Below are 27,517 nucleotides of genomic sequence, written 5' to 3' on the forward strand. Positions count from 1 at the left end.
GTTCCCTGACCTGTGGGAAGTCCAAGGACCGCCCACCTCCATCCAGGTTTAGTAAGTTGAGCATCCAAACCGCCCAGGCCCCCCCAAAGCCAGCACGTGCGTTCTTGGGATCAAATATAGGTAGGTACTCATCGTATAGGGTAGGTACATTACCAACTATGCCAACCCAGCCCTTAAAATTTGAATTTTAAACCTATCTATTGGCCTTCGCCTCTTCTAATTATCATCCCTCTTAAATTAAAAAAATACAATATTCACAAATAAATGTGAAAGGAGCCTACAATAATGCATGCTACTCTAAAAGCTAATCCTCTCTATCATACATATGGAAAGGATATATCAGATAACCTGCACTAAAACAATGCCCATGATAATATGAAGCAATTAATTGAAAACATCTCCCCAAAGAAGTCAGGAAGTCATTATTGTCTGTGTTGCATATTATTTAATGAAAATACAAAATTTGCTTTCATTATCTATTTTTTTGTGATCGAGAGAATGATCCATGATAGATAGTATGGGAGTTTGTATGAAAATGGCTCCCATAGTCTCCTAGGAAGTGGCACTGTTAAGAGGTATGGCCTTGTTGAAATAGGTGTGACCTTCTTAGAGGATGTTTATCACTGGAGGTGGGCTTTGAAGTCTCAGAAGCTCAATCCAGGTCTAGTGTCTCACTCTCTCATCCTGCTACCTCCCAGTCCTGATGTAGAACTCTCAGCTCCTTCTCAAGCACCATGTCTGCCTGCTTGCCACCATGCTTCCCACTATGATGATAATAGACTGAACCTCTAAACCTCTAAGCTGGTTCCAATTAAATGTTTTCCTTTATAAGAGTTTCCATGGTCATGGTGTCTCTTCACAGCAATAGAAACACCAAGACAGACAGATAGGTATTAGATAGCATATAGACAGCAGAACATCATGAAATAAGCTTCTCAAAGCATCCTGCAGATAAAGACAGGGCACTCAGCTGGAGTTCCTGATACTCTTGGATGAGGCTTCTAAATAAAGCTGTTAAAAACACCAGAAAGTTAGCAACATCAAATCAAGATTACAAACATCCAGCAGAAATCAAGTGGGGGTGCCAAGATGCTCAGCTAGACTTCCAATTTAGCTTTCTCTTCATGAATGAGCTTCCAGTTTTCTTTCCTACTGTAGGCCCTTTTATACCGTGGGGATAAACAATAGGAACATCTGTTAGAAATGGTTTACCTTCAAGCAGTTGTCAAGAACACAGTGTTTTTACTCTGGCTATTTGCCTGTTGGTTCCTTCTCTGCCACAGAGTCAATGAGACCAGTCCATTACCAGGGACCTTGGGAAATACTTTGAGACAAACATGCTTGAAGAAAAACATGGAGTGTTGCGGGGAGACTCTGTTTCCAGAGTCAGCTTTGCAGTGAGCTCAAATAACATGTGATAATTTACCACTGTGATATTCATAATATAGATAGTCCTTATTTGGAGTGATTGAAAATGAGATAACCCATTTTAGCTGAGATCACAGCATAATGTATTAAAACTGTATAGATCAAAGGTGTGCTATAACATGTATAAGATTTATCCTCTAATGAATCACTTAACATGGAAGAGATATTTTATTGTTAATCTCTCATCTTATGCTGACTAATTTGTATAAGTTAAAATATTCAGAGCAAATGTACATAAGAAACAGGGGATGAATCACATCTCTTGGTAAAAGGTCTGAGACAGGCTGTAACCAGTGTTTTCAGCTGTGTGCTCTTCATTTTCTAGCAGGTTATTCTCACCCTGTAGAAGTCTTACAACAGCCCTTATCATTTCTTTTTCTTTATTCCATAATCCATTAGGAGCATAGGATACTGAAGAAATGAACATGGTTGAATGCTGGTGCTCATATATTTTTATCTTGAATAAGTGTGAAAAGGACCACAATATAAGGCAAGGTTACCCACTTTTACCATGTCTAGTCAGCATAATACTAGAAATCTTAGCCAGAGCAATTAATGGAAAATAAATAAATAAAAAGCGCCAAGGCATAAACAGTAGTTATTTCTGTTTGCAAACGGTGTCCTGATGGACATAGGAAGCTCTGAAGACTCAGCAAAACTTGAAGACTGGCTAACCAGTAAAACTTAATCACATGTAATCAGCATACTAAAAAGAAATTGCTTCTCTACATACAAATAGTGAACAATCAAAAAATGAAATCTGGAAAACAACCTCATTTAAAATGACAACATGAATAAAATATCATAGGAATAATCTCAACCAATGAGATAGGAGATTTGGACACTCAAAATTATTTTAAAAATTGAAAAAACAATAGAAACACAACTGATGTTAATCATTTAGAAGACTTAAAATTTGTTAAAATGTACATATTATCCAAAGTAAATGAAGAGATTCAATGCAGCTTTATTCTCCATTGACATTCTGGGTGCTCTCCATGGGAGGGCTGCCCTTTTCTGAATAGAAAAGGAGGAGGAGTGGATGTACCAGGCTTCTTTTAAGCCACCAACGAGCTCCCAAATCATGACATAGAGAATTATTATTAGTTTTGAGTGCTCGGCCTACCATAGGCTTGTTTCTGGCCAGCTCTTTTAGCTTAAATTAACCTCTTTTTGTCTTTATCCAGCTCTTGCCTCAGGCTTTTTGCCTTTCTTCTGTATATCTTGCTTTTCTGCTATCTCTTTGTCTGGCAGGCAGCTGCCTAGTTCTGGCCCAGGGCATGTACTTCTCTTTCTCCTTCGTCCTCACTGTTTTTCTCCTTCTCTTTTCTCAAGCCTCCTCTTTATTCTCTCTGCCCACCAACTGGACGTTCCATCTTTTTATTAGACCAATCAGGTGCTGTAGGTGGGTGAGGTGAATCAACAATATATCTTTTCATAATTAAGCAAAGGCAACAAAACAAATGTAGCACATCTTTGCATCATTACCAAAGGCACCAGAACCACATGTAACACATCTTTACATAGATAAATATTCCACAACAAGAGGATGGTGAGCAGAGAAGTGGTGGGGGAGGGAAGAAAACTGTGGCTGCTGGTGTGTTAAAAATAAATAATAGTATAGTTATTAATAATATTTTATTGTTATATTAATATATTATGTTATATTATTAATATATTTTATTGATACTGTTATTGTTAAAAAAGTCCCCAGAGTCATAGGAAAGAACAGAAGATCAATAGCTAAATCAAACATAAGCAGTAACAAAGCTATGAATTATACTTAATGATTTCAAATATATATCTATGGTTTCTTGTATTTTATATTACTTTTCATTATGATGTTACCATTAAAAATAATACAAAAAATTATACATAAAAATCAGACATCAAAAAGATTATACAGATGGAATAGAGTATGAAACAAAGAATCCAGAAGTCAGTTCATGTCTCTGTATCCACTTCTGCAAGAGTGCCAGTAGCACACAAAAGAATAGACAATCTTCAATGAACAGTGCTAGAAATAGGAAAAGGACAAGTACTACATAACTTCATTTATATGTAGAATCTCCAAATGTGAAACTCACGGGGAAAGTACAAAACTGTTGAGTAAGAAGAGTTTGCGTTTTTAGTTAGACAAGATGAGCGAATTCTGATGATCTCATGTGCAGCACTGTATGATAGCTAATTATATTGTTTTGAATACTTGAACTTTCCAGTGTTTTTACATTATATTAATGTTCAGGTTTTATTTGGGTAATGGCTTTGACATTATATTATGATTAACTGACCTATAAAATTTATGTAGATTTATAGACTAAAAAGGGTAAATCTTTACTTTTCAGAGGGACAGTAGGAAATGTCTCACCTTGTTGCTCAGGCTGGCCCCAACTCAGTATGTAGCCAAGGGTAGCCCCAGATTTTTGTTATCCTTATTGTCTCAGACTCCAGAATATAGGATTACAGGCCATGGACCAACATACCTTGTTCAGGTGGGGTTTTACCAAATTGAAAAGATTAAGTAGCACTTGGGATCTGTGGGGTTCATATCCTAGCAGCAAGAGAGCCTGGTTTCAGTCCTTAGCACCCACTCCCCAAGATAAATACAGTTATGTAAGGTGATAGAAAGTTAACTCGCTTTAATGTGATGAAAACTTAAAATGTATACATATATAAAATTATTAAGTTGAGTACTTTAAGTATACATGATTTTAAACTGTCAAATATACTTAAATAAATTTGACAAGGAGGGAGGAGAAAATGACTTGATCAGATTTGAATTTTAAACAGTTCATTCTTACTGTCATCATTAAAATTGATATTCCTTGGGCTCTTCTCTGTATTTTTTTTTGACTCACATAGTGTTGTCCTGCAGTCAGTTCATCTACAGCTTCTGTTTCTATTTCTGTATCTCCAGTCCAAACTCTCTGCTGGGCTCTGACCCCATTTACCTCAGTGCCAATCAGATGTCTCTTCTCTGGCGAGTCTTAGGAAGTGCAGCATGCTCCTAGACTGATATTTACGCTGCATTTCCCTTCCAAATTTTACATGCTTTGTTGCTTTGCATCTGAAGTAATGGTAGCTGGTAGTATTATCTTTTAATTTACTCCATACTTAAAACCTACGAATCATCTAAACTTTTCTCTCTGCTACTTTACTAGTTCTGCAAGTACTGTCTGTATCCTACCCACCATGTGTTGCCCTCAAATTTGTCCCCTTCCTTTCTGATTAATGGTTTGGTTCTAGTACAGCCTCTCTCACTTACATCTCTGGTGTACCATATTCATTCCCTTTCCATCTTTCCTCCAGTCCTCTTTCCACTAAAGGAAGTGGGCTGAAGCTAGAATGACCTTTCTGAATTCCAAACTGGATCAAAGGTCGACTGGATCACAGTGCAGTCTGTTAGAATCTATCAGTCTTCTGTAATTCAGCTATAAACTCCCGTAGTAAAAACCAAAACCATAAGGACTGGTATGTATGTATATATGTATCTATCTATCTATCTATCCATCCATCCATCCATCCATCCGTCCGTCCATTCGTTGTTTTTTACCCTTAGCTCTTTGCTTTCCCAATACCTCTACCCTTACCAGGTTTCCAGGTTCCAGCAGTCCTCATGTTTAAAACTAGTAAGAACAAGTGTTCTTAAAGAGCTATTTCCAGTATGCCCCTTCTGTTGTTCACATATCTTTTATTTTTATTTGTTCTTTCCATGTTAAGAACTGTACAATATTTTTAAAGTAGAAAATCAGAAAATTTTGTCAATTATTAGTTAAGTATTGATTATATAACTACATAATTATACTCAGTGTGATTTACTGGCCATTCATTTAATATATACCATGGATTTTAAAGTGATTCCTTAAAAATGAGTCCACTTGTTGTTAAAAATCTGTTTATAGATTTAAGAAAGAAGACCCATGTTAAAACAAGCCTTGACACAGTGACTAAGATAGTTAAGAATTTGGTGGCCTAATTAGAGAAATGAAAAGTATAAATGTTGAAATAATGTCCTTGCTCGAGTATTCACTTTCAGGTGTCAGCTCATTTTATTTTAGAGATTATATAACCAGTCTTTTCCTATCTGTCATTTCTAACAAAAAAAAATTTCATTCCATTTCCTGGATGCTCAGATATGTTGTAAAGGTGTAGGATTTTTACATCTAGGAGCAACTAAATGTTACATTTATTTTTTAAAAATTAAACTTTACAAAATGAGACTACTTGTTCTGGTAACTCGTGAATGTGATAAAGACAGCAAGAGATTATGTGATGTGTGTGTGTTAATTATGAAGTTATATTAGATTCTCAGTTCCTGCTTACAATGTATTAAACAAAAATTATAGGCAGGTTGGAAATTGCTTCTCAGATTGATTATGCCTTTTCTAATAATGATAGTGATTTTACAGTTAAAAGTGTGCACTGCTAAAGTTAAGATGGGAATAAGATTCATTTCATTGGACTTTGTTAAAAATAGCATTATCAACTATTTCGTGATGTTTCCTTCACCATATATTGGGCTGTCCTGAAGAAATAAACCTCCACTTGCTTTCATGACAGTAGATAATAAATTGGCCGATATAATTCAGTTGAGATGTTGAAAACTGCATTGAAAATAATGGGGCATAACATTTTAGGGTTAACATTTATTCATAGATGATGCAATTAAATAAAGCACGCATTAACTTCAAGGTCAGTCAGTAAAGTAATAAAATTGAATATTTTAATTGAATTGTAATCGCTTCCCATTGATACATGCAACTAAAGTAAAATGGATGTCAGCTCTGCAAATTATAGTTCTTTCCCTAATTAATTTCTTAATTCTGCACGGAGTTATCCAGTGCCTAGGTCTTGTTGTGGGTTTATTCACCCACCCAGCTTCCATCAAGGAATGTCTGTAAGTATGATTGAATGGTTAGATGTCATAATTTACAGTAAATCTTTTCCTGTACTTTGGAGAAAATCTTGTTAGTAACTTAAAATAATCTCGTGCCTGTGAATTAAAACGTTCTTGAAATGAAATGACATCCTACATCGCCTGGACTGTTGTCTTCTCTGTTAATACTTTATTTCTTGATATCACTATTTATATCAACATTAATAAATGGCTCACTGACTGAAGTTCTTAGGAGACATGAATACGTTGAGACAGCATTCCAGAGCTGACTATTGGAGACGATAAACTAAAAAGATTCTGTGCGATTCAGTGAAGTGCAGTTTGTGACTGTTCACGAGCTAGGCTTTCGTGGCTAACAGTCACTGAATAGAATGAATCTAAGCAAGCAAGGTCTCTCTTGCGGAGTGAGATGAACTGAAGATTTTGGATAAAGTTTGCATTAAAGAATATATGAGCTATTCTGTGTTTTTCATAATATCCCGAAGTGTTTGATGAAATGTTGCTTTACATAAAATAATAAGAAACATGTAACCACACAGATCTCTCAGCTACAACTGACATTGTGTTGGATAGAGATGCTGTTTTTTAAGAGAAGGAATATTGTACATTTTAGACTGGATGCATTAGTCATTTAATACTCAATTTTAAAAGAAATGACTATATAGGACGGATTTGAACATTACCAAATTCTTGTTATTAGTATACCTTCAAATAGTTCAAATAATCACATCCTAGAATCATTTCAACACAAACAAAGCTCTGTGTAAAGACTACTGTTAAGATGCCCCCTCTTCCAGCAAAGCCAACAAATTAAACTCAGAAGTGATTCAAACATTCCAAGATTCATGTTTAATTTCAACTCAAACATTGACTTGATCATTTTAAAAACTTCTAAAAAAGGTCAATGATGAATTTATTTTAATGACGCTAATCTCACACTTCAATTCACAATTATAAACATTCCTGAATATTAGAATTCTCTGTAAGTAACATCCAGTCAGAATGTCCTAGTTCCTGGAAGGAGTAGAGAGAGGGGAAACTGTAACCAGGATATACTGTGTGAGAAACAAATCTATTTTCAGTAACAGAAAAAAAAATCATGAACACGCACACACACACACAAACAAAACAACCAAAAGACCAAAATCTTAGAGCTGCAAATTTACTGAAAATTAGATGATAATTTTATAAATTAAGGTGATCCATTTTACCAGATATTTACTTTTAAGACATTCTTCATAAATAAAAGTCAATTATATGCAAACTGGATATTGAAAGGTAAAATATGTGAAAATGTAAGAAAAGTAAAAATTCAATTATATTGGGTTTTAATTTGCATGTTATTAATAACTTATGGAGCCATTGGTGCTCTAGGAATTTAGAGTTCATTGAGAGCTCTTCAGCATCTGATTATTTGGGGGGAAGAGGACAGATATTCTTCCTCCCACATCTACAACTAATAATGCTTCTGTGGTCAAGCCTGGGCTGATTTAAAGATAACAATAGACTTAGGCCATCAACTTCTCAAGGTCATCAGCATCAATCCCTAGAGGTCTCTGGCTCTTATCCAAGAAATGTTTTCTCCAAACAACCTGAATGTGTCTCATATGGATAGTAATCATGGGCTTCCTAATGACTTGTCACTTTCTAATGAACAGGAAAAAAAAAATGAAACAAATGTGGAAATGTCTGATGGAGTTCTCTGCTGGGTGTGAGAAGCAAAAGACCTAAGTAGGCATTATTGAGGGCAGAGTAACATATAAGCCTGACATAATATTACTATATACAGAAAAGTACCTATATTATCGTATTGAATTGAGGAGACACTTTAATTACTAAAATCAGGATATTCTTGGTAAAGAATTATAGTCTATTTAAATAGATACATTGTTTTGAGAGTAACTATGATTTGATTTCTTAATACAAGTGTATCATATTGTATTATTAAGTGAACTAATTTTATAGGTGTATCAATCTAATAGTATTTCATTTTTATTATTCTGTAATTACATTTAAAGTTAAAATAAGAATAAAACAGACAAATCACACAGTTTTATTTAAATAAAATAAACCACAACAACTAAAATGGCGAGATTTTGCATTTTCTGTCTTTGAAATTATACTATTTTCATCTTAATTAAAATTCCTGAAAAAGAAAGTCAAATTGAAGGAAGCATCTGCCCATTGAAATAAACTAAATCTTATTTTTTTTTAGGAGCAAGAAATCCAGCTATCTTAGGGAAATAAGGAATTCATGCTGGTGAAGTACATTTAACTTTAAAATCAAAACAATAGAAGATACATCCACATTGCTTTCCTAGGAGAGACAGGGTCAGGGGAAGGGAAATCTGCCTTTACAGTTCTACTCTGACACTTACTAGAAAACTTTGCCCTTTCTTCCACAGGCTTAGATCCTGATAAGCATCTTGGGAAAACCCTGAATGAAATGGAGCCTTATCTTTTCGAGGTAAGAATTTATGTTCATCTTTAAAATATCACTATCTGAAGGAGGAAAATATTATCATAGCATAATGACGATAAGAATGGATTTTGTTTTAGAAAGGCTTAGATGAATTCATTTTATGATTTGTGAAAAGGTTAAACTTCACAGTATATATAGAAGTGTGCTTAAATTTATATAAAATGATTACCAGTTTGTTGACTCAAACTAGAATGAGGCTGTAATTGCAGGGTAAGTCAGCGCAAAGGAAAATCCCTTGAGGACATGTGCTTTGTTAAAAGGGACCCGCAAACTGCTTGAGTAGTGCTGTGCTACCAAAGCCTCTGCAGCGGCTGACTCAGCTCTCCTGGAGCTCACTGTGTCTAGTCAAGACTTTCCAAAAGCAAAGGAATTATTCCAACATTTCAGATAACCTCCTTTGTCTTTACCATTGTCGAGTCCAAAGTGGGTTCTACATACTAAAATAGTATTTATTTCATTATTCCTCCCTGTTAATTCTGTTGAATTGGTTTTGGGATTGAGGACAGGTGTTAGGTTTGATACAGCACAGGTTCAGTCACTGAAGCAGTATGATTGTTAGATTGTGAGATTTTTAACTTACAATCAAGATAGAGATAGACAGTGACTGTTTTTATGGGAGAGCTGGGCTCTGCCTAGTGTCCTGTCCTTTACCTCACTTCCTTGTGTCTCTGGGTGTTGTCAAGGAGAACACTATGGCAAGAGTTGCAACTCTCCACAATAACTCCATGAACTTCATATTGTTCCTTGGAATTATTTGTAATTGGATATTTTGTGGTTTATAAGTATATACCAAATGCCTAAAAGTCCCTAAAATATTAATTCCTTCTTTGATTAAACGAAACTACACACTTGTTTTGTGACGAACAGAGAGTAAAGATGAAAAGAAAAATAGGAAAAGCATACACTTATGACACATTATGTTTGGTTTCTAGAGAAATTAGTGTCATTTGAGATTTTTGTTTGCTTGCTTTCTGTGTGCGCATAAGCATCTTGCAGCCATTTATTTTACAGGCCATGGTTCTATCTGTCGTCATATCTGCTCACTGCCACCAGAGTGAATTAGCTTCTTTCTCCCGAAGCAATATTGACCTACAATGAAGTCAAGTTTTAGAAAGTGAAAGAAAGGAAGTGAAAGACTGTGGCTTTGACAAAAGAAGTTTTAGAAGCCCTCTCTAGATTTCGACATTATGAGTTGAAGGACTCTACAGCAAAACCAACTAAGTAGGGCAGCTATAGATAATAGTAATGTACTATGTGTTCCATAAACCTGGGTGGAAGGAATTTGACTGCTTTATATAAAAATATAGCTAATTGAGAATATAAGTTTGTTTACCCTTAAAATATATGATATGCACATATTTTGAAGTATTATATAATACCCCATTAGTATGTCCAATTCTGTGTTTCTGTTTAAAGGCGTTTTTAATTCTATGAGAAAAATAAAATGTTCTTAATGTTTTAGAAAGTGTGAAGATGTTGGTTATGGGTAAACCAGGATATTACTATATAATATTCAGACACAAAAATGACATATAAGCCATGTATAATTACGATACACATATGTATATGAAGCAGTACATTTTATCTTTACACTTAGGGGTTAAACCAGAATATCTCATTATGTATATATATAAAGACTGCAAAATTTGAAAATAAGATCTGAAAATTTAAACACTTGTGGTCCCCAGAATTTTAGCTATTCACTGTATACCAACACATAATGCAGAAGAAACAGTTTTTCAGACATTAGTCTCCGATCTTGGGAGTATATCTTAACTAAAGCTTTTCTGGGGAAATAGAACCACATGTTTAAATGTTTAGAATAATGAAGTAAGAATTAATTATCTAAACAGGGGGCAGTAAATGAAGACTTTTGAGGAAGGGGGAACAATTATTAAGTAGTTTGAGCAGCAGTACCTGATTGTAGTATTTAAAGAGGAGCATAAAAGTCATGTTAGCTCCCAGCTGCCCTAATTTGTGGCCCTCACATTTTTCTAAATGTATATTGTATATTGTATATATAATGTATATTGTAAATGAGCTCTTGGTCTCTACTGTCATGTGATACTTGTAGAATTGAATGTTGAGTATTTTCAGAATCAACCCATGTTACCAGTTCTGTGCAAACTGCTGAGGTGGGAGGAAAACACATTGAACATTTTGCGTTGTTCATGGAATGTGTACTAAACTCTAGTAACCTGTATCAGATAGGAACCTGGTTCCTAATGTCGGCACAGGTAGGAGCTGCTAGATGCAATAGGGCCACAGGTCCTGGAATAGTGGATAAGATCTTAAACAGATTTGAATGATGGGTGAAATTTACCTGGGCAGTGGCCACAAAGTAAATCAATATGAATGAAGACTCATTAGCAGGAAGGCACACAGAGACAAGAAGAAACTTGATCTAAATGAAATTAAACTGGTGTTGATAGATTGGTAAGGAAAAGGTAAGATGGAAATGTAGGGCAGTCTTGAAGGGCCTTCCGGTATAGGCCAGGCAATTTAGGATAAGAATAAGATTCAGAGGACTCCTCAACAGCAATTCATGCTATTAAAAGAAAGGCGAGGAGACATAGTCTGCAGCTGTCCACGGATTAGCAGTGGAAATATGGGAAGTAAAGTCCATGAAACTGTTCTAGGAAGCAGATATGATAGAACTATATGGAAGTAATGTGACAGGAAGACGAAAAGACATTGGCATCAAAATTTGCACAAGCTGAAAAATGAAGAACCAACAATTAATTACACACAATATCAGCAATTGTTCACATGCGATGAAGGTAATCAGAAGCACTTATTATTATAGAAGGCAGAAGGATTTAGTGAAAAATCAAGACAAGCTTGGTTTTTGTTTGTTTTGTTTCAAGATAGGGTTTCTCTGTAGCTTTGGAGCCTGTCCTGGAACTAGCTCTTGTAGACCAGACTGGCCTTGAACTCAGAGATCTGCCTGCCTCTGCCTCCTGAGTGCTGGAATTAAAAGTGTGCTCCACCATGGCCCGGCCACAAACTTAATCTTAAACAGACTAGATTTCATGTTATAACATATACCCTGAAGAGAAATGTTTTTAACCAATGAGACTGGCATGCAGTTGAGATGGTCAGACAAAAGGCTAAGGTTGTTATTTGTCGGTACTGCATGTAGTAGGTGAGTAATCCTCACGTGCTTCTGCTCTCTTTGTCAAGCAGCTGTGGAACTTTGCTTTCATTCTACCCTATTACATGAACTTCATTGTCTCTCATAGTTGAGCCTTGTAGTAACTCAATGCTGAGTGCATATCATGTGCTAAGTGGTCTTCATTCATGACTAGTTAATTATCTAACAAACCTATGAGGATACAAATTCTGGCATCTGTCTCTGGTGGGGCTACATGGCTTCCCTCTGACTCTACCTTTCTTTCTCCCAGCATTCAGTTTAGTTTTCCCCACCTACCTAAGTTCCGCCCTGCTATAGGTGCAAAGCAGTTTCATTCTTCATCAATGATAATCACAGCATACAGAGGGAAATCCCACATCAATAGCTGATTTCAGAGAATGAACTGTTCTACTCAGAAGTCATTTTGAGGTCTAACTAAAATAGGAATAACTCTGCCTTAGCCATAGAACAAATAGTATGAATAGTAATGTTAGCAGCAGGAGAATAACATCAGCCTTGGAGAAGCCAGAAGAGTAATGCATATGAGAGGGACTGTATTGACAAAAAAGCTTACTACAAAGAGCTTATCAAGGGGTATGTGTAACTTAGGAACAGCAGTAGGGAAAAGGAATAGGAAAAGAGTGTCTTCAAATCTGTAGTAATCTGGAAGCCCACGGAAGGCTGTCAGAAAGACATGAGAGGTGAATAACGTTACAGACCACATAAACTGGAAAACTGTAGAGCAGTTTGATTCTGACAATAAATGGATAGCAATAAGCAGACGATCATCCACTCAGTTTTCTAATGTAGAAAGGTGAAAATTTTCCTAATGCAGAAATACATTTCACTAATCATTCATGCTGATGGCATTCAAAATTAACCTCTCAAAACAAGATACCTTGACATTTGAGCAGAATCAAAAAAAGGTCACTCTGACCTTCTTTGTTCTTGTCCCTAGAGCAGCCAATGAAGGAATGCCTTGATCTTCCTCTAACGTAATCATGGGGCTTCCATTGCAGGTGTGCCCTCTCTATACCTTGAGGAAGCTAACGTGAACTAGCCTGAACAGACAATCAGTATGCTCTTCTTTACAGGATCTGTTTGTCTGTTCACACTGCAAACCTTTATATCTAAGCCAGTAGTAGGTGATACCCAATAAATAAGTAAATCCTCTGACTCAGTGTATACAGTATGAAATTATATATGTTAAAAATTCCATCTGTGAAATAAAATTGTGTTGCTTTGTATAAGTCCTGTGGGCTTCTCTAGGTGAGAGTGAATGAGAAGTCCATTTGATTTGGCACTCCCCATCTTAAATTGAGTAACAGAAAATGGGATTTATTTAAAAACAAAGCTTCATGATTTAATAAAAAGTTTTATAGTTAATGTTAATATTATCTGTTAAGGGGATAAAAATTTAAACATGGAGATTTTAAACCCCTTAATTTTCGTTCTGTAATTACTTTTCTACATATAACATTATTGTAAATGTGTATATGTAAGTAGATATGCCCCCTAAACAAACTCATGTAAGTCATTCCCTTTTCATATGTTGGGAATTTGCTTTTAAAATACTGAGATTCCAGAATATTTCTATGAGCCATGAAATGGCCCAAGATCAGCACATCTGCTCAAACAGTTTGTTAAAAACCTTACTCTAATAATGAAATGAGAAACCAATATTACTCAAAAAATTTTATCTAGAGGATAATATGATGTAAATATTTATGAAGCATTAAACATGCTTTTATGCAGTGAAAGTTACATTAATACACATATAAAAGTTATCAAAACCCCGTGCCATTGTCCTTGGCTTCTCATCATCCCTCATTGTTTGCCATGTTTAGAGAGTCTGGCTTTATCCCATGCTCTTTCAGTCACAGTCCAGCTGGCCTTGGTGAGCTTTCAATAGATCAGCCCCACTGTCTCAGCACCCCTCAAGGTCCTGACTTCCTTGCTCATGTTCTCCTTCCTTCTGCTCCTCATTGGGACCTTGGGAGCTCATTCCGATACTCCAATGTGGATCTCTGTCTCTATCTCCTTCCATCGCCAGATTAAGGTTCTATGATGATATGCAAGATATTCATCAGTATGGCTATAGGATAGGGCCATTTCAGGTTCCCTATCCTCAGCTGAACTTGTCCAACCACTTTGGAAATCAGTGTGGTGGTTTCTCAGGAAATTCGGGATCAACCTACCCCTGGACCCAGCAATACCACTCTTGGGAATATACCCAAGAGAGGCCCTATCATACAACAAAAGCATATGCTCAACTATGTTCATAGCAGCATTATTTGTAATAGCCAGAACCTGGAAACAACCTAGATCCCCTTCAATGGAAGAATGGATGAAGAAAGTGTGGAATATATACACATTAGTGTACTACTCAGCGGTAAAAAACAGTGACTTCTTGAATTTTGCATGCAAATGGATGGAAATAGAAAACTATCCTGAGTGAGGTGACTCAGACCCAAAAAGATGAACATGGGATGTACTCACTCATAATTGGTTTCTAGCCATAAATAAAGGGCATTGAGTCTATAATTTGTGATCCTAAAGAAGCTAAATAAGAAGGTGAAGCCAAAGAAAAACATATAGTTATCCTCCTGGATATGGGAAGTAAACAAGATTGCCAGGCAAAAAATTGGGATCTTGGGGGTGGGGTGGGATGGGGGTAAGGGGAGATGGGGAGAGAAAAGTGAGAAGGGGAGGATGGGGGGAACTTGTGGAAACGGGATGGTTGGGATAAAGGAAGGATGGATATGGGAGCAGAGAAGCATATATCTTAATTAAGGGAGCCATCTTAGGGTTGGCAAGAGACTTGAACCTAGAGGGGCTCCCAGGTGCCCAGGGCGATGTCCCCAGTAACTTATTTCTTGTTTTTTTGTTTTTTTATTTTCGAGACAGGGTTTCTCTTTAGCTTTTTTTGGTTCCTGTCCTGGAACTAGTTCTTCTAGACCAGGCTGGCCTCGAACTCACAGAGATCCTCCTGCCTCTGCCTCCCGAGTGCTGGGAATAAAGGCGTGCGCCACCACTGCCCGGCTCCCAGTAACTTATTTCTTAATCAAGCAAAATACAGAAAAGTAACAAGTGTGTTCATCTTACCCATTGGCCATATGATCTCTATAAATTTCTGTGTTAACTCAACTCCCCAAATAATTAAATGTGAGGGAGGAGGAAAATAGTGACATCACCTATTCAATGTCTAATAAAAAACTCTGCATTAGATCTCGAAAAATGGAAAATTTTTATCCTGCTCCCGAGAGTAGAATAGAAGACATCAGTAAATTTTCCTTCTTATTCTTGATAGACAGGGGCTATTTGTTTCCTGTTCAAATTGAACTTGTCACTGCATGCCAGTCAGGCTTTTCCTATGGGGCATGCTCACATCTGATCTATAATAAGTCTCAGAGCAGGATAAGGTACCATAGACTGATTGTATATGTTGAAAAGAAGGAGACTCATTTGGGTCTTATGTTCCTCACTTTGAATTTTAATTTATAAAGTTATTTTTTTTTAATTTTCTCAAGTCAATCAGAATCTTTCCAAATCTGCCAATTACTCCAGTGCCTATATATTCATGTATAGGACAGGACAGAATGCTGCAAGCCTTTGGTTATGACTTAAATAGTTAATTTTACTGAGAAGACAGTGATTGACCACCCAAGATTTTGAGCAGAATGTTGTACATATAGCATTAAGAAAAATTAGCAAAGTCATATTGAGGGAATTGGAAAGGTGAATATAGAAGGCAAGAGAGGAGCTGGTTTTTGAGAGTTGAGTTGCAAACTGGTCATCAGAGCCTTAAAAGCGGTGCATTCTCTGCCTTGTTCATGGCCATGCTTCTAGTGTACGTGATAGAATCTGCAGCTGCAAAAGTGACGCATTCTCTGCCTTGTTCATGGCCATGCTTCTAGTGTACATGATAGAATCTGCAACTGCAAAAGTGACGCATTCTCTGCCTTGTTCATGGCCATGCTTCTAGTGTACATGATAGAATCTGCAACTGCAAAGTTCTTGGTAGAGCTATCAAGTCAATAAATGAATTGATGAACTTTCAAAAATCAGCCCGCATGTAGAACAGAAGCACAGTCTTAAGCTCTCCACTAGTATTTCAACCCTTGTTTGCATTGTTGTATTTAGAGAATTAGGGTGTGGGGAGATAAAAACATTCTTTTATGCATATTAAATTTGAAGAATGTAAAGGAAAGGAAAAAGTAAATCTTAAAAAGAGATGGAAAAGAATAATAAAATTTTATTATGATGCTAAACTAAAGAGAAACATCATTTGGTGTTTTCCATGTAATAATGCTGGCAGAATATTATCGAGGAGTAGCTAAGTAGAGCATGTGATATTTCCAGTTTGAAGATGCAGCCAGAACTGAGATGAATGAGGACTGTTGCTGCTTCGTGTGAACAGTATAAACATGATTTACACGTCTTATAAAAATACATTAAAGGTATACTTCATGAATATTTCTCTGGAATCTATACATTTGGATCCTAAACTTATAGAAACTTATGGAAAGTGACATTTTCTGTACCATGGATATTTCGTGCTTTTATACTACAAGAATCTTGTATTTTAGTAGAGTGCCAATTCTCTGAACAAAATAGATATGATTAACTTTCACCTCTGAAGAATATACTACCACGTTATCAAGAACCTTAGAACTGGTGTTTATAACTCACTTGTATTATAGCATGAAGCTAATTGAACTTAGAGAAGCAACAGAAATATCAGGATTCAGTAAGAATTCTTAGTGATTTGTCAGTCTTAGAGATCACTAGGGCTTTTATCCAAATTTCTTAACTAGAAAGCTATATTTATTTCTATATTGGTAAATTAATAATAGAGAAGGAAAGAAGGTTCTGAATATTGGTTGATATAGGCAACATCATGGTTTAATCATTATTTTGTGGCACTGCTATGTGAATGCATTATATTTGTGGTGAATTTCAAGAACTAAAGAAAGTGTTTTGTTTTTTATTTTTTAATGTCTCAATGCTGCTCAATAAATATTTATTGAAGAGATAGTTGATAGGATAAATGAATATTAATAATATTTACTGTAACTAAGGATATTGCAGAGCACATACAGATGTCTTGTTTACCTCTTGAAAGCAAATGTTGAAGGAACATAGCAGCTTATGTTACCTTTACAGGGACTAACAGAATCACTCCTACAGGCTGTAGCAGTCACACAGACTTTAACACTCCCGTTACTCTTTATATTACAAAAACAACAGAGAGTTTCAATGAGACATTTGGCAGTGAAGAAAATCTAAGTATTGATCATATATACTCTCCACATAATCTGGCCAGTGAGTCATAAAAGTGAAATTAGAAGGTCCATGGTGGGAAGTTGTTGGAAAATCAGTTGAACACCAAGTGTGGAACAAATAAATACTCGGAAATCCATATCTCATTATTATTGCTGTATGGTTTTTATTGCAGAAAAGGCATTAATTTAATTTAGTTTGGTATGACAAAGCAGTCTTGTCCTATTATTTGGTCACATAGGGACCACCTCTCATCATTTGGCTCTGCAGAGTCTCTGCTTTATGAGCCAGGCAAAAGTTTATCTATCTTGCCCTTTGGAGCCCTTATAGAAAACACTATCCAGTTCTCCTCCACACTCTCCCTGCTGTTTGGCTTTACAATGTGTCTTGCTTAGGGCTTTTATTGCTGTGAAGAGACACCGTGACCACAGCAACTCTTTTTTTTAAATATTTATTTATTTATTATGTATACAATGATCTGTCTGTATGCCTGCAGGCCAGAAGAGGGCGCCAGACCTCATTACAGATGGTTGTGAGCCACCATGTGGTTGCTGGGAATTGAACTCAGGACCTTTGGAAGAGCAGGCAATGCTCTTAACCTCTGAGCCATCTCTCCAGCCCAGACACTATTATAAAGGAAACATTTAATTGGGGTGGCTTACAGTTCAGAGGGTCCTTCCGTTATTATCATGACAAGGAACATGGCAACATGCAGACAGACATAGTGCTCCAGGAATAGCTGAGAGTTCTATATCTTGTAGGCCACAGGAACTCAAATGATAGACTGAGCAGTATCCTGAGCATAGGAAACCTCACATCCCACTCCCAGAGTGGCATTCTTCCTCCAACAAGGCCACACCCACTCCAACATGTCCTAATAGTGGCACTCCCTGTGAGATTATGGGGCTGGTGCACTCAAACTGCCTCCCAGTGTCGTTCACATCACTTCTGACTCTCAGCGTGAGGGGTAGAATGCTCACAGGTCTGCTCTGAAGCCACGAAGTCAGAAGAGTAGCACAAGGACAAATCCTCAAATAAGCTTGTAACATGCAGGGAAAACTGAAGACTTAGGAAGTAGCCACGTCATTGATAGTAAGGAAAAGGACTCCTGCCTCCAAGCTGAAAAGATTTGGACTTTTGGCACCTTTGAGCATGAAAAGCTATTACATTCTGAAGCAAGGAGCCATGGAACTGTGATGGCAAAACTTCCTACAGAGAATCTGAAAGATCAGTATCAGTGGCAGCCTGTGCAAGCAACCTCAACACTGATTCCCGGTGTGTATGAGCCGTAGGGCTTGCGCTCAGTATCAAGATCACCACATAATGGCTTATAGTGAAAACAAATAAGACGGGTTTGTTTGTTTGTTTGTTGCTTTGGAGCTTTTTAGTTTATTTTCTTTGTTTTTTCTTGCTTGCTTTTTTATTTCCAGATTTTATTAGATAGTTTCATAAACTGAACCTTATTAAAACATAAGAACTTTTTAAAAAGACTTTCTACAACTTTGGAAATTCACTGTTTTTAGTATCCTATAATAGTCCTTCTGTAGCCTACAATATATTTTAGAATCAGTATCCTGAATTAGTTTTTAGGAGTGGATAACCTGCTAAATGAGTATTTTGAGGGTATTATCTTAATGATTCCTTTTCTTTGTTTTTCATGATTCTCAGCTTTCTAAGAAGTATGGTGTCCACGTATGTGGGGAAGGTGGCGAGTATGAAACATTCACTTTGGATTGCCCTCTATTTAAGAAGAAAATCGTTGTGTAAGACACCATTTCAGCTTCTTCCCTTTTCTTAAATTTAAGTGATAGAAGCAACTCAGCATTTAGCTTGAGGCAGCTTTGGTTGGAAGAAATAGAACATGTCCCTAAAGTTCACAAACACTCAATTTGTTTAATCCCAAGGAAGTCGTGTGAATACTTAAATCAATACCCGACAAGGATAGGTCTTTCATAGAAGGCTGTAAACTTTTTAGACATTGCACTTTCGTTTACTTGCTGATTACGGCCTGCAGTAAAACTGGTGCCTACACACTGACACTTTTATCCTTTCCTGAAGTGTGAATTGCCTGTATTATTTATCTTTCATTACAGCTACGTTTGATAAACTACCACATCAGTAGCCCGTGGGTTCCATTAACTCTGTCCTCTTTTTCTGCTTTCTTGGCTTTAACAAGTTAGAATGATGAGACTAGACATTTCTATTGAGTTCTGGGGGAGGGGTATTTTTACATATAAACTCTTTTGAAGCAGATTCAGTTTATTATGAGCAGTGTGGTACCTCTGCCATAAATGGTAAAAGTTGGTAAATGAGACAATGGGAACTTAGTCTAGTTCATCACCTTATTAGCTATGTTATGTGTCTGCTGGAAGAGTATTTCCTGTGTTGTTTTTGTTTTGTTTCTCCTACACTCATGCTTCCTGAAAAAGATGCCTGATGAATGACTAGCTCTGCTACTCTCCAGCATTAAGCTGGACTGTGGTGCTGCAGACCTTGAGTCCCAGCATGGGAGGCAGAGAGGCAGGTGGATCTCTGTGAGTTTGAAACCAGTCTGGTCTACAGAGAGTTTCAGGACACCCAAGGCTACAAAAAGAAACCCTGACTCTGAAAGAAAACAAACAAAAAGACTTGAATTCTTTGAACAATTAATAATGGGCAAGGGAATAATCTCGGTAATTAAGACTAAAACTGTTTCATCCCCAAATCCAGTATTCATGACTTGCTTTCATGTTCTCCTAACTTCTTTTGCATTAGTAATTAACATCACTAATTTATTTGACATGTTATTATGGAGTGTCTGTTTTTTCTATCAAACTCTGCTGGCCACTATTGATGCCTATTATTTCTTCCTTTATAAGCTCAAAGTGAAAACATATCTGTGTATTAACTTTGATAGAAGAGAGCAAAGTTATTTCCTAAAAGTTTGTAGATGGGAGAAAATTTTTGTGACCATACAGATCACAAAAGGATTTCGTATACAGGAAGTATACTTTTATGAAACAGTGCTGCTTATTATTAAAAAAAATAATTTACATGTTTGGGTAAATAGAATATAATTGAAAAAGTAAAAATAGATTTACTTATTAACACAAGATTAAACACAGAGAACGAAAAGCGAGAAATGAGAAGGAATGATACTCGACCTGTCCTTCTGACAGACTGATGACTCTGAGAACACAAAAGTCTTCATAAACACCTAGTTGTAAGAAGTACTACTTTCCACTTTGTCACGAAAGGACCTTAGCATTGTGGTACTTCAACAGTGAAACAATTCAACATCTTCACCTGGTAGCTATAGCAACTCAAGCCTTATGCAGTTCACGACACACAAATACTAGTCCTGCCACTGTGTGAAAGGTGTCAGAGAATGTCTATTAAGTAAGACCCTTCTTCCTGACAAGTTCCCTTCCTGTTTCTCTGTATGTCTGTGTGTGAGTCTGTCTGTATGCCTCTCTCTCTCTTTCTCTCTTTCTCTTTCTGAAAGCATCTTTATGTTGATGTAATCTGTGAAAGCTAGTTATATCTTTTTATCCAAAACCTGATTTTTTAAAGGGTCAATTTATATAAGTTTCTTTTCTTCCAACATTGTCTGTTTAATGTTATTTTATTCAAATATGCAAAGATGCATTTTAATAGTAAATATTCATGAATATGTATTATTTTTAATCACCATATATGCAGTTTTAATATTTTACATTTTGCAAATGAAACAAACATTTTCTTGTGAAAATTTAGTATTCTGGACTCAAGTATTTTGTGGTTCTTTCTTCATAACTACATAACTTTCTAATGAGTAAAACCTTATTCAAATATGTTTTAAGCTAGTTGCAAAGAGTTGAAGAGTCTAGAGAGATGGCTCAGTTCAGCTGTTAAGAACATATACTGCTCTTGCATAGGACCCAAGTTCAACTCCCAGCACTAACATCTTACAGCTGCCTATAACTCCAGACCTCCACAGGCATTGTCCAGTTACGTGCACACACCTACACACACTTTAGTTTTAAAATAAAGTAAAAGCATAAAATAATTTGAATTTTTAAATATATATATATATATATATATATTTATTCGAATTAACTGGACTGGAGAGATGGTTCAGCAGGTAAGAGCATCTGGTGCTCTACCAGAGGACCCAGGTTTGATTCCTAGAACCTACATAGTGACTCAAAACCATCTTTAACTCCAGTTACAGGGAATCCAGTGACCTTTTCTAGGCTCTGTGGGCACCAGACATGCACATGGTAATATATGCAAACTAAACACTCACACACACAAAATAAAAATAAATCAATCTGGTTTTTTAAGAAGAAGAAGAAGAAGAAGAAGAAGAAGAAGAAGAAGAAGAAGAAGAAGAAGAAGAAGAAGAAGAAGAAGAAGAAGAAGAAGAAGAGAGTTAAAGATGAGCTTTCCAATCTTGCAATGGCCAGCTGTGAATAATATAACCAATGGAAATGATTCATGAGAAATTAAAAGATATTTGGAATTTCTATTTTTATATTTTCAGTTGAATTGAAAAACATTATTGCTGTATTAATAAACAAAAATAATTAGTTATTAATTTCACAAATAATCTTAGTTATTTATATTTACAGGGTATCGTTATTAAAATTTGAGTAAATTTGCATGTGCCCATATGGAGGCAGCAAGCAGTTCGTACCATGTTACCTGAATGTAGTAATTACCCTGTCAAATAAGCAGTGTTGATAGCAGTGACCCTACAGTGTGAAGAGTGCAGCCAGAGCCTTCCACCTCAACCAACTTGCCTTTGTGAAGGATGACTTAGACTGTGTCTGAAGCACCAAGTCTTAAAAATAAAGGCACATTGAAGACCAAGCAATGACACTTAATGTTTAGCCCATGTCAAGCACATTTGTGAAGTGCAATTGAACAGTTGAGGTCTCCAGCGAGTTGCAGAAACTTAAATGTGAACTGTGGGTCCCTTTACATAGGAAAAGTGTCAGTGTTTCTTAGTATTGGCAGATTTCAGGTGTCTGCTGTTGGCAACTGGAGTGATTAGCCACAGGTATGGATTTGGTAAGTACACTAAATTATCTGTGTTGCAGAGACTCCTCAGAAGTAGTCATACACTCCGCTGATGCATTTGCACCTGTGGCTTATCTGCGACTTTCAGAGCTGCACCTGGAAGAAAAGGTGAGTAACTGTCCAATGGCAGTGATTCAGACAAGTGACAGGTATAGTATAGGTTAGTTCTCTTGTGTGATTCTCTAACAGTAGGCAGTGGAACAGAGAAGTTGATTTCAACATCAGTCAACAACTAATACTTTTACAAATACTTACAGTTTTTGAAAAATATGTCTAACACAAAAAGCCTTACATTCTGAAGAGACTGAAAGTTAATTGATGAAAGAATGATAAACACTAAGAAGACAAGCACAGTATAAAACCAATAAGTCATCTAGCAGGATAATCAGGTTGCAGTGCATGAGCATTTGGGGAAAGACTTGATGGTTAGTTAGATTTTCATTATGGAAAGATTTCGAGGGAAATAAAGGAGAGAGAAAAGTTTTCTAGACACTATAAATAAGAAAAATGACAAAAAGATGGAAGATGAAACAAAAAAACTTTGTTTTATTTTCAGTACATTGGTGGTGATCAGGATGGAGCAGATGCCTGTTGAATCTGTCTTTGGGGATAGGTGAAGATATGTATTAGATATTTGTATGAAAGACCTAGAGAGTTACCCTCTGTTTTCAGTAAAGTTATGTAAGGAAAAAGAGAGTCATGATAGAAAGCACAAATAATAGGAAAAGGTCTTGTGACCTATTTTCTTGCTTACTACCTGAGGCACACACATAAGCTGTCTATGTTTCAGGGAATCACAATGATGTTTTCAGATGAAGATGGCTTCTCTAAAAGTAGAAGGAAAACAGTGGTTCCCCAAATCTCAGGATGAAGTCAGTAAGAAAAGAGTACTTACTAGGGCCAGCAAGATGACTCAGCAATTAGGAGTGGGTGGGAGGAAGGAGTGGGAACTGTGATTGGTATGTAAAATGAGAAGAGATAGTTTTTTTTAAATAAAAAAAATAGTGAAAGCATTTACTATGGAAACCTCATCACACACACAACACAACACACACAAATAAGTAAGTAAGTAAGTAAATAAATAAATAAATAAATATGCATGTAAATCTCGTAGAAAAATTAATGATGAACAGGTTTGGATACCTATAGATCATTGGACTGAGCTAAAAGTAAACATTGGTGACCTTTTATCAAAAATTGGTGACATCAAAGGGTTATTTATTCCATCCAAACACTTTCCAAATTTAAAAAAGGACCCCTTATTTTAGACTTCCTCTACTTCTGCTGCCATGAGCACAGCTAAGAACCTGAAACACTAACCCCTCCCTTAAGCATTGTTCAGCTCTAAGCTTAGCTTCACCATGTAACCCACTAGGGTTCTCTTGGTAGTTCATTGTCTTCACAGGACATTAGCCCGCTGCAGAGAGCTGTTGTTTCTTTGAGATATGATGTTATTGACATTAAGAATTATGTCAAATTTTCCTTCTTTTGTTTCCTTGTAGGTGTCTTCAGTACCTGGGAATAACGAAACAACTAATTATGTACACCATTCTTGAAATTTTATGGTGCATTTTAAAAATTATTTTGACCAACTTTTCTCATTATGGTTTTGTTCCTTTTCAAAAAATATAATGGGACATTGATTAACTGGAAAAATTTCAGTTAACTCTTCTCTAATAGTGCCAATTTCCTCACTTTCTTTTTTAAAAGATAATTTATTTTTTGAGATTATAATGTAATTACATCATCTTCCTCCTCTCCCTTTCCTCCACACCCCTCTTTGCTCACTTTCAAATTAAAGCCTTTTTCCCCCTTCCTGTTGTTATATACATAACCCTTTCTATGTCTCTCTGTTTCTTTTCGTCTCTGCCTCTCTCCCACTTTGTCTCGCTCATTCTACACACACATACACATGCACACTTTCTTAAGTACATAAATACAACTTGCTTAATCTGTAGAAAGATGCCTGCATGTATGTTTTCAGGCCTGGCCATTTCTTATTGGATACCAAACTGGTGTGCTCTTCCCTGGGGAAGACAGTTTCTTCTGCTCTCAACATTCCTTAATTGCCTGAAGTCCTTTGTTGAAGCAGCATGGCTGCTGGTGTCCTGCTTGTTGAGCTCATGTTTAGACAGCCACCTTAGTAAGGCGTCATGGGTGCAGCTTCAGATTCCTGGAAGAAGCAAACCCCATGATCCTCTGGTCCTTAGGTCTTTCTGCCTCCTCTTCACTTTCTTTTTTGATAACAAGTCTCAGGACCTTTTTATTACCCACCTCTCTCTCTCTCTCTGACATTTCCTTTTCACACTTCTTTCCTCCCTTTCTTTCTTACCCCATGTCTTGGAGAAGAGGAATCAGAAAATGAAGAAGACTACTCTATCTAGACAAATAAGCTTACTGTAATCAAGGGGTCATCAATGTGATTTCCCAGAATATCATGTATTAATATCAGTTATTAATATGCATTTGGTTCCCTTGTGTCTTGTTATGACTGTTTCTACTTTTGGTGACTGTGAATAAAGCTGCTATCAACATTCACGTACAAATTTTCTATAAATGCAAATTCAGTTCATTTGTATAACTATTAAAGAGCATAATTACTTGATGGTGAATGGTCTGGTTTATTTCCATTGCTATAGTAAATATTCTGACAAAAAGCAACACAGTGGAGGACAGGCTGTTTGGCTTTTATTCCAGGACATAGTCTGGAACTCTGGCAGCTAGTCCCATGCATCCACAGGAAGGAGCAAAGAGCTCCTTCGTATTGCACGTACATGTTTTTCCTACATTATCCCATACTCCTCTCCATCTCCCCTTGAAAGTTGTGTCTTCCCTAACTTCTCTTAAGTTGACCACTTGTCGAAACCCACAGGTTGAGAACTGCTTCTTTGTAGTGGTTGGTTCCCACAGTTGAACGTTGTTTTCTACTTTAAGGAGATGATCATCTATAAACTGCAAACCATGTGTCAAAATGTTGTGAGGTCTTTCAGCAGTCTTGGTCTCTGGGCTCCCTTTGAACATCCTTGCTTATCAGACAAAACCAGCTGATACTCCCTTGTTCTGCCATTACTTCCTTCCTCCCTTACCTTTCTTCTTCTGCCATATACACTTTGCATTCTTCTTTTTTTAACCTGATTGTATCCTAGCCATGGAGCGAAATTGAATTCGAATACTTACATTTAACCACACTAGTTAAATTGTTCCAATGCTTTCTTCTCTTTCTGTGGCAACTTTATTTTAAGCAGTTGTTTTAAGCATTAATCATTTCTACTCTTTTGCAGATTTCTTGTGGACTGGTCCGTTTTCATCTTCTTGTCATCTGAATCAGCTATGATATCCAGATATAACTTTAAAATTAATTTTTATATGAACTGTCATTTTTTAAACCTCATTTTTTCTTCTTGAAGTGTTTTATATATGCCTTTCTGTTATGTATCACACACAAATTTACATCACTTTCCTCTGTAATTATTAGAAAAAGATGTCTAAGAAAACTGTAGTGCACAATCCAAAATATAGAGATTGTTAGTGAACATTTTAAAGATGATACTTAAACACCTTATAATATAAAATAACAAACTTAATTTACTTAAATTTTATGTTGCTGTAAGTTATTGATTTGAGTATGACAATGATACCAATTAGACATGAGATCACTAACCAAAAAAAAAACCCTGAATAATGGAAATATCTGGATTAAAAATTGAGAAATCACTATTAAAGTTTCTTTGGGACCCTGGCTCTATTGCTTATAGCAAATTTGATGTTACAATGTACCATACATCACACAGTGACAAGCTTGAGTAAATGAAAAGTACAAAGCTTTACATAAATCAACTAAAAGATTACATCAAAATGCCTAAAATTTAACAGAGTCAAACCTTTTACTTGTAACTATTCAGATACTCATCTCACATAATTGTTTCAGGACCGTAGCTCTTTGGAAAATAGCATTCAAACTTTATTTTTGGGAAAAAAAAATGTACTTTAAACAAAAAGAGGTGCTTAGCAGTTAAGAACACTCCTATTCCAGAAGGCCTGGGTTCGATTCCCAGCACTCAAATGGCAACTCACAACCATCTGTAACTTCAGTTCCAGAGGATCCAAAGCCCTCTTTTGTCCTCCACTGGTATCATGCACATACCTGGTACACAGACATGCTTTCATGGAAACTACCCATACACTTAAAAATAAAAGAAGTTTAAATGGTCATTGAAATTTAGTCTCAATATCATTACTTTCCTCCAATGCTGTGGGATAATACTCTGTACACTGTAAAGATTTGTCACTCTTACTGGTTTAATAACACGCTAATTGGCCAGTAGAAAAGCAGGAAGTATATGTGGGGTGACAGGACTAGGAGAATTTTGGGAAGAGGAAAGGCAGAGACCCAGTTGTGAGCCAGACAGAGGAAACTTACTGAGAAAAGGTACAAAGCCACATGGCTAAACATAGATAAGAATTATGGGTTAATTTAAGTTGTAAGAGCTCGTTACTAATAAGCCTGAACAATAGACAGAACAGTTTGTTATAAATCTATGTGTGTTTATTTGAGATTGAATGGCTGTAAAGACCAGGTGGGACAGAAACACCTGTCTATACTCCAATACCAGTTCTTCCTTAATACTGCTTCGTGTAGAAATAGCCTTTTAGTTCTGAAGTATATGTTGGCAGTTAGTGCTTACCTTTGTTTTTGCGGAAAAGATCTCATGGTAGCAAATTATTCCAACATCTTGTAGCTTTTAAAGACATCATCATTGTCACCCTTACTTTGCTTTTTTTTATTTTACTGTTTGTCATTATTTCAACTATGTCAACAAGTTTCTCAAAACAATATAAACATTAAACAACCTCTGTTTTGATTTTTCTCTTTAGCATACATCTATCAGTCTTTGCTTTGCAAACTTATTCTGGCTATATGACAATCACTATAAATATAGTCAAATTGCAAAATAATTCTGATTTAACCTTGTGTTTAAGTTTCTGCCTATAATCATTATATCCATTGCTTTTTACATTGACAATCCCTATAAGATGTACCAGTATTTACATGGCCATGATATACTGTTGCTTCAAAGTGAAGAGTAATGATTAAGTTTTGGACCTGTTTTTGTTAAATAGCAATGGGGGCTGGGGGTAAAGAGTTAGAGGTGCGTGTATTGATGAAGATAATACCCCAAGAATCTCCAGATTATATAGTATTTTTAGGAAGAGGGAAAACAGATTAATTCATCAAATTTCCATAATTTTG

The 27,517-nt window shown here is 36.2% G+C and overlaps 1 protein-coding gene across 1 annotated transcript in view; it reads left to right on the forward strand.

Annotated features, from left to right (window-relative positions):
• The window catches only part of LOC101990746 (diphthine--ammonia ligase-like), a 42,753-nt gene extending 17,875 nt beyond the window's left edge, over positions 1-24,878 (forward strand). The window contains exons 4-7 of the mRNA XM_013352627.2: positions 8,731-8,792; positions 18,892-18,986; positions 22,287-22,374; positions 23,769-24,878. Of these exons, the coding sequence (XP_013208081.2) occupies positions 8,731-8,792; positions 18,892-18,986; positions 22,287-22,374; positions 23,769-23,822 (299 nt within the window). The 3' untranslated portion in view covers positions 23,823-24,878. The remainder of the gene's footprint in view (positions 1-8,730; positions 8,793-18,891; positions 18,987-22,286; positions 22,375-23,768) is intronic.
• Positions 24,879-27,517: the final 2,639 nt, after the last annotated feature.

The sequence above is a fragment of the Microtus ochrogaster genome, assembly GCF_000317375.1.
Source record: "Microtus ochrogaster isolate Prairie Vole_2 chromosome 14 unlocalized genomic scaffold, MicOch1.0 chr14_random_1, whole genome shotgun sequence".
NCBI classification, from domain to species: domain Eukaryota; kingdom Metazoa; phylum Chordata; class Mammalia; order Rodentia; family Cricetidae; genus Microtus; species Microtus ochrogaster.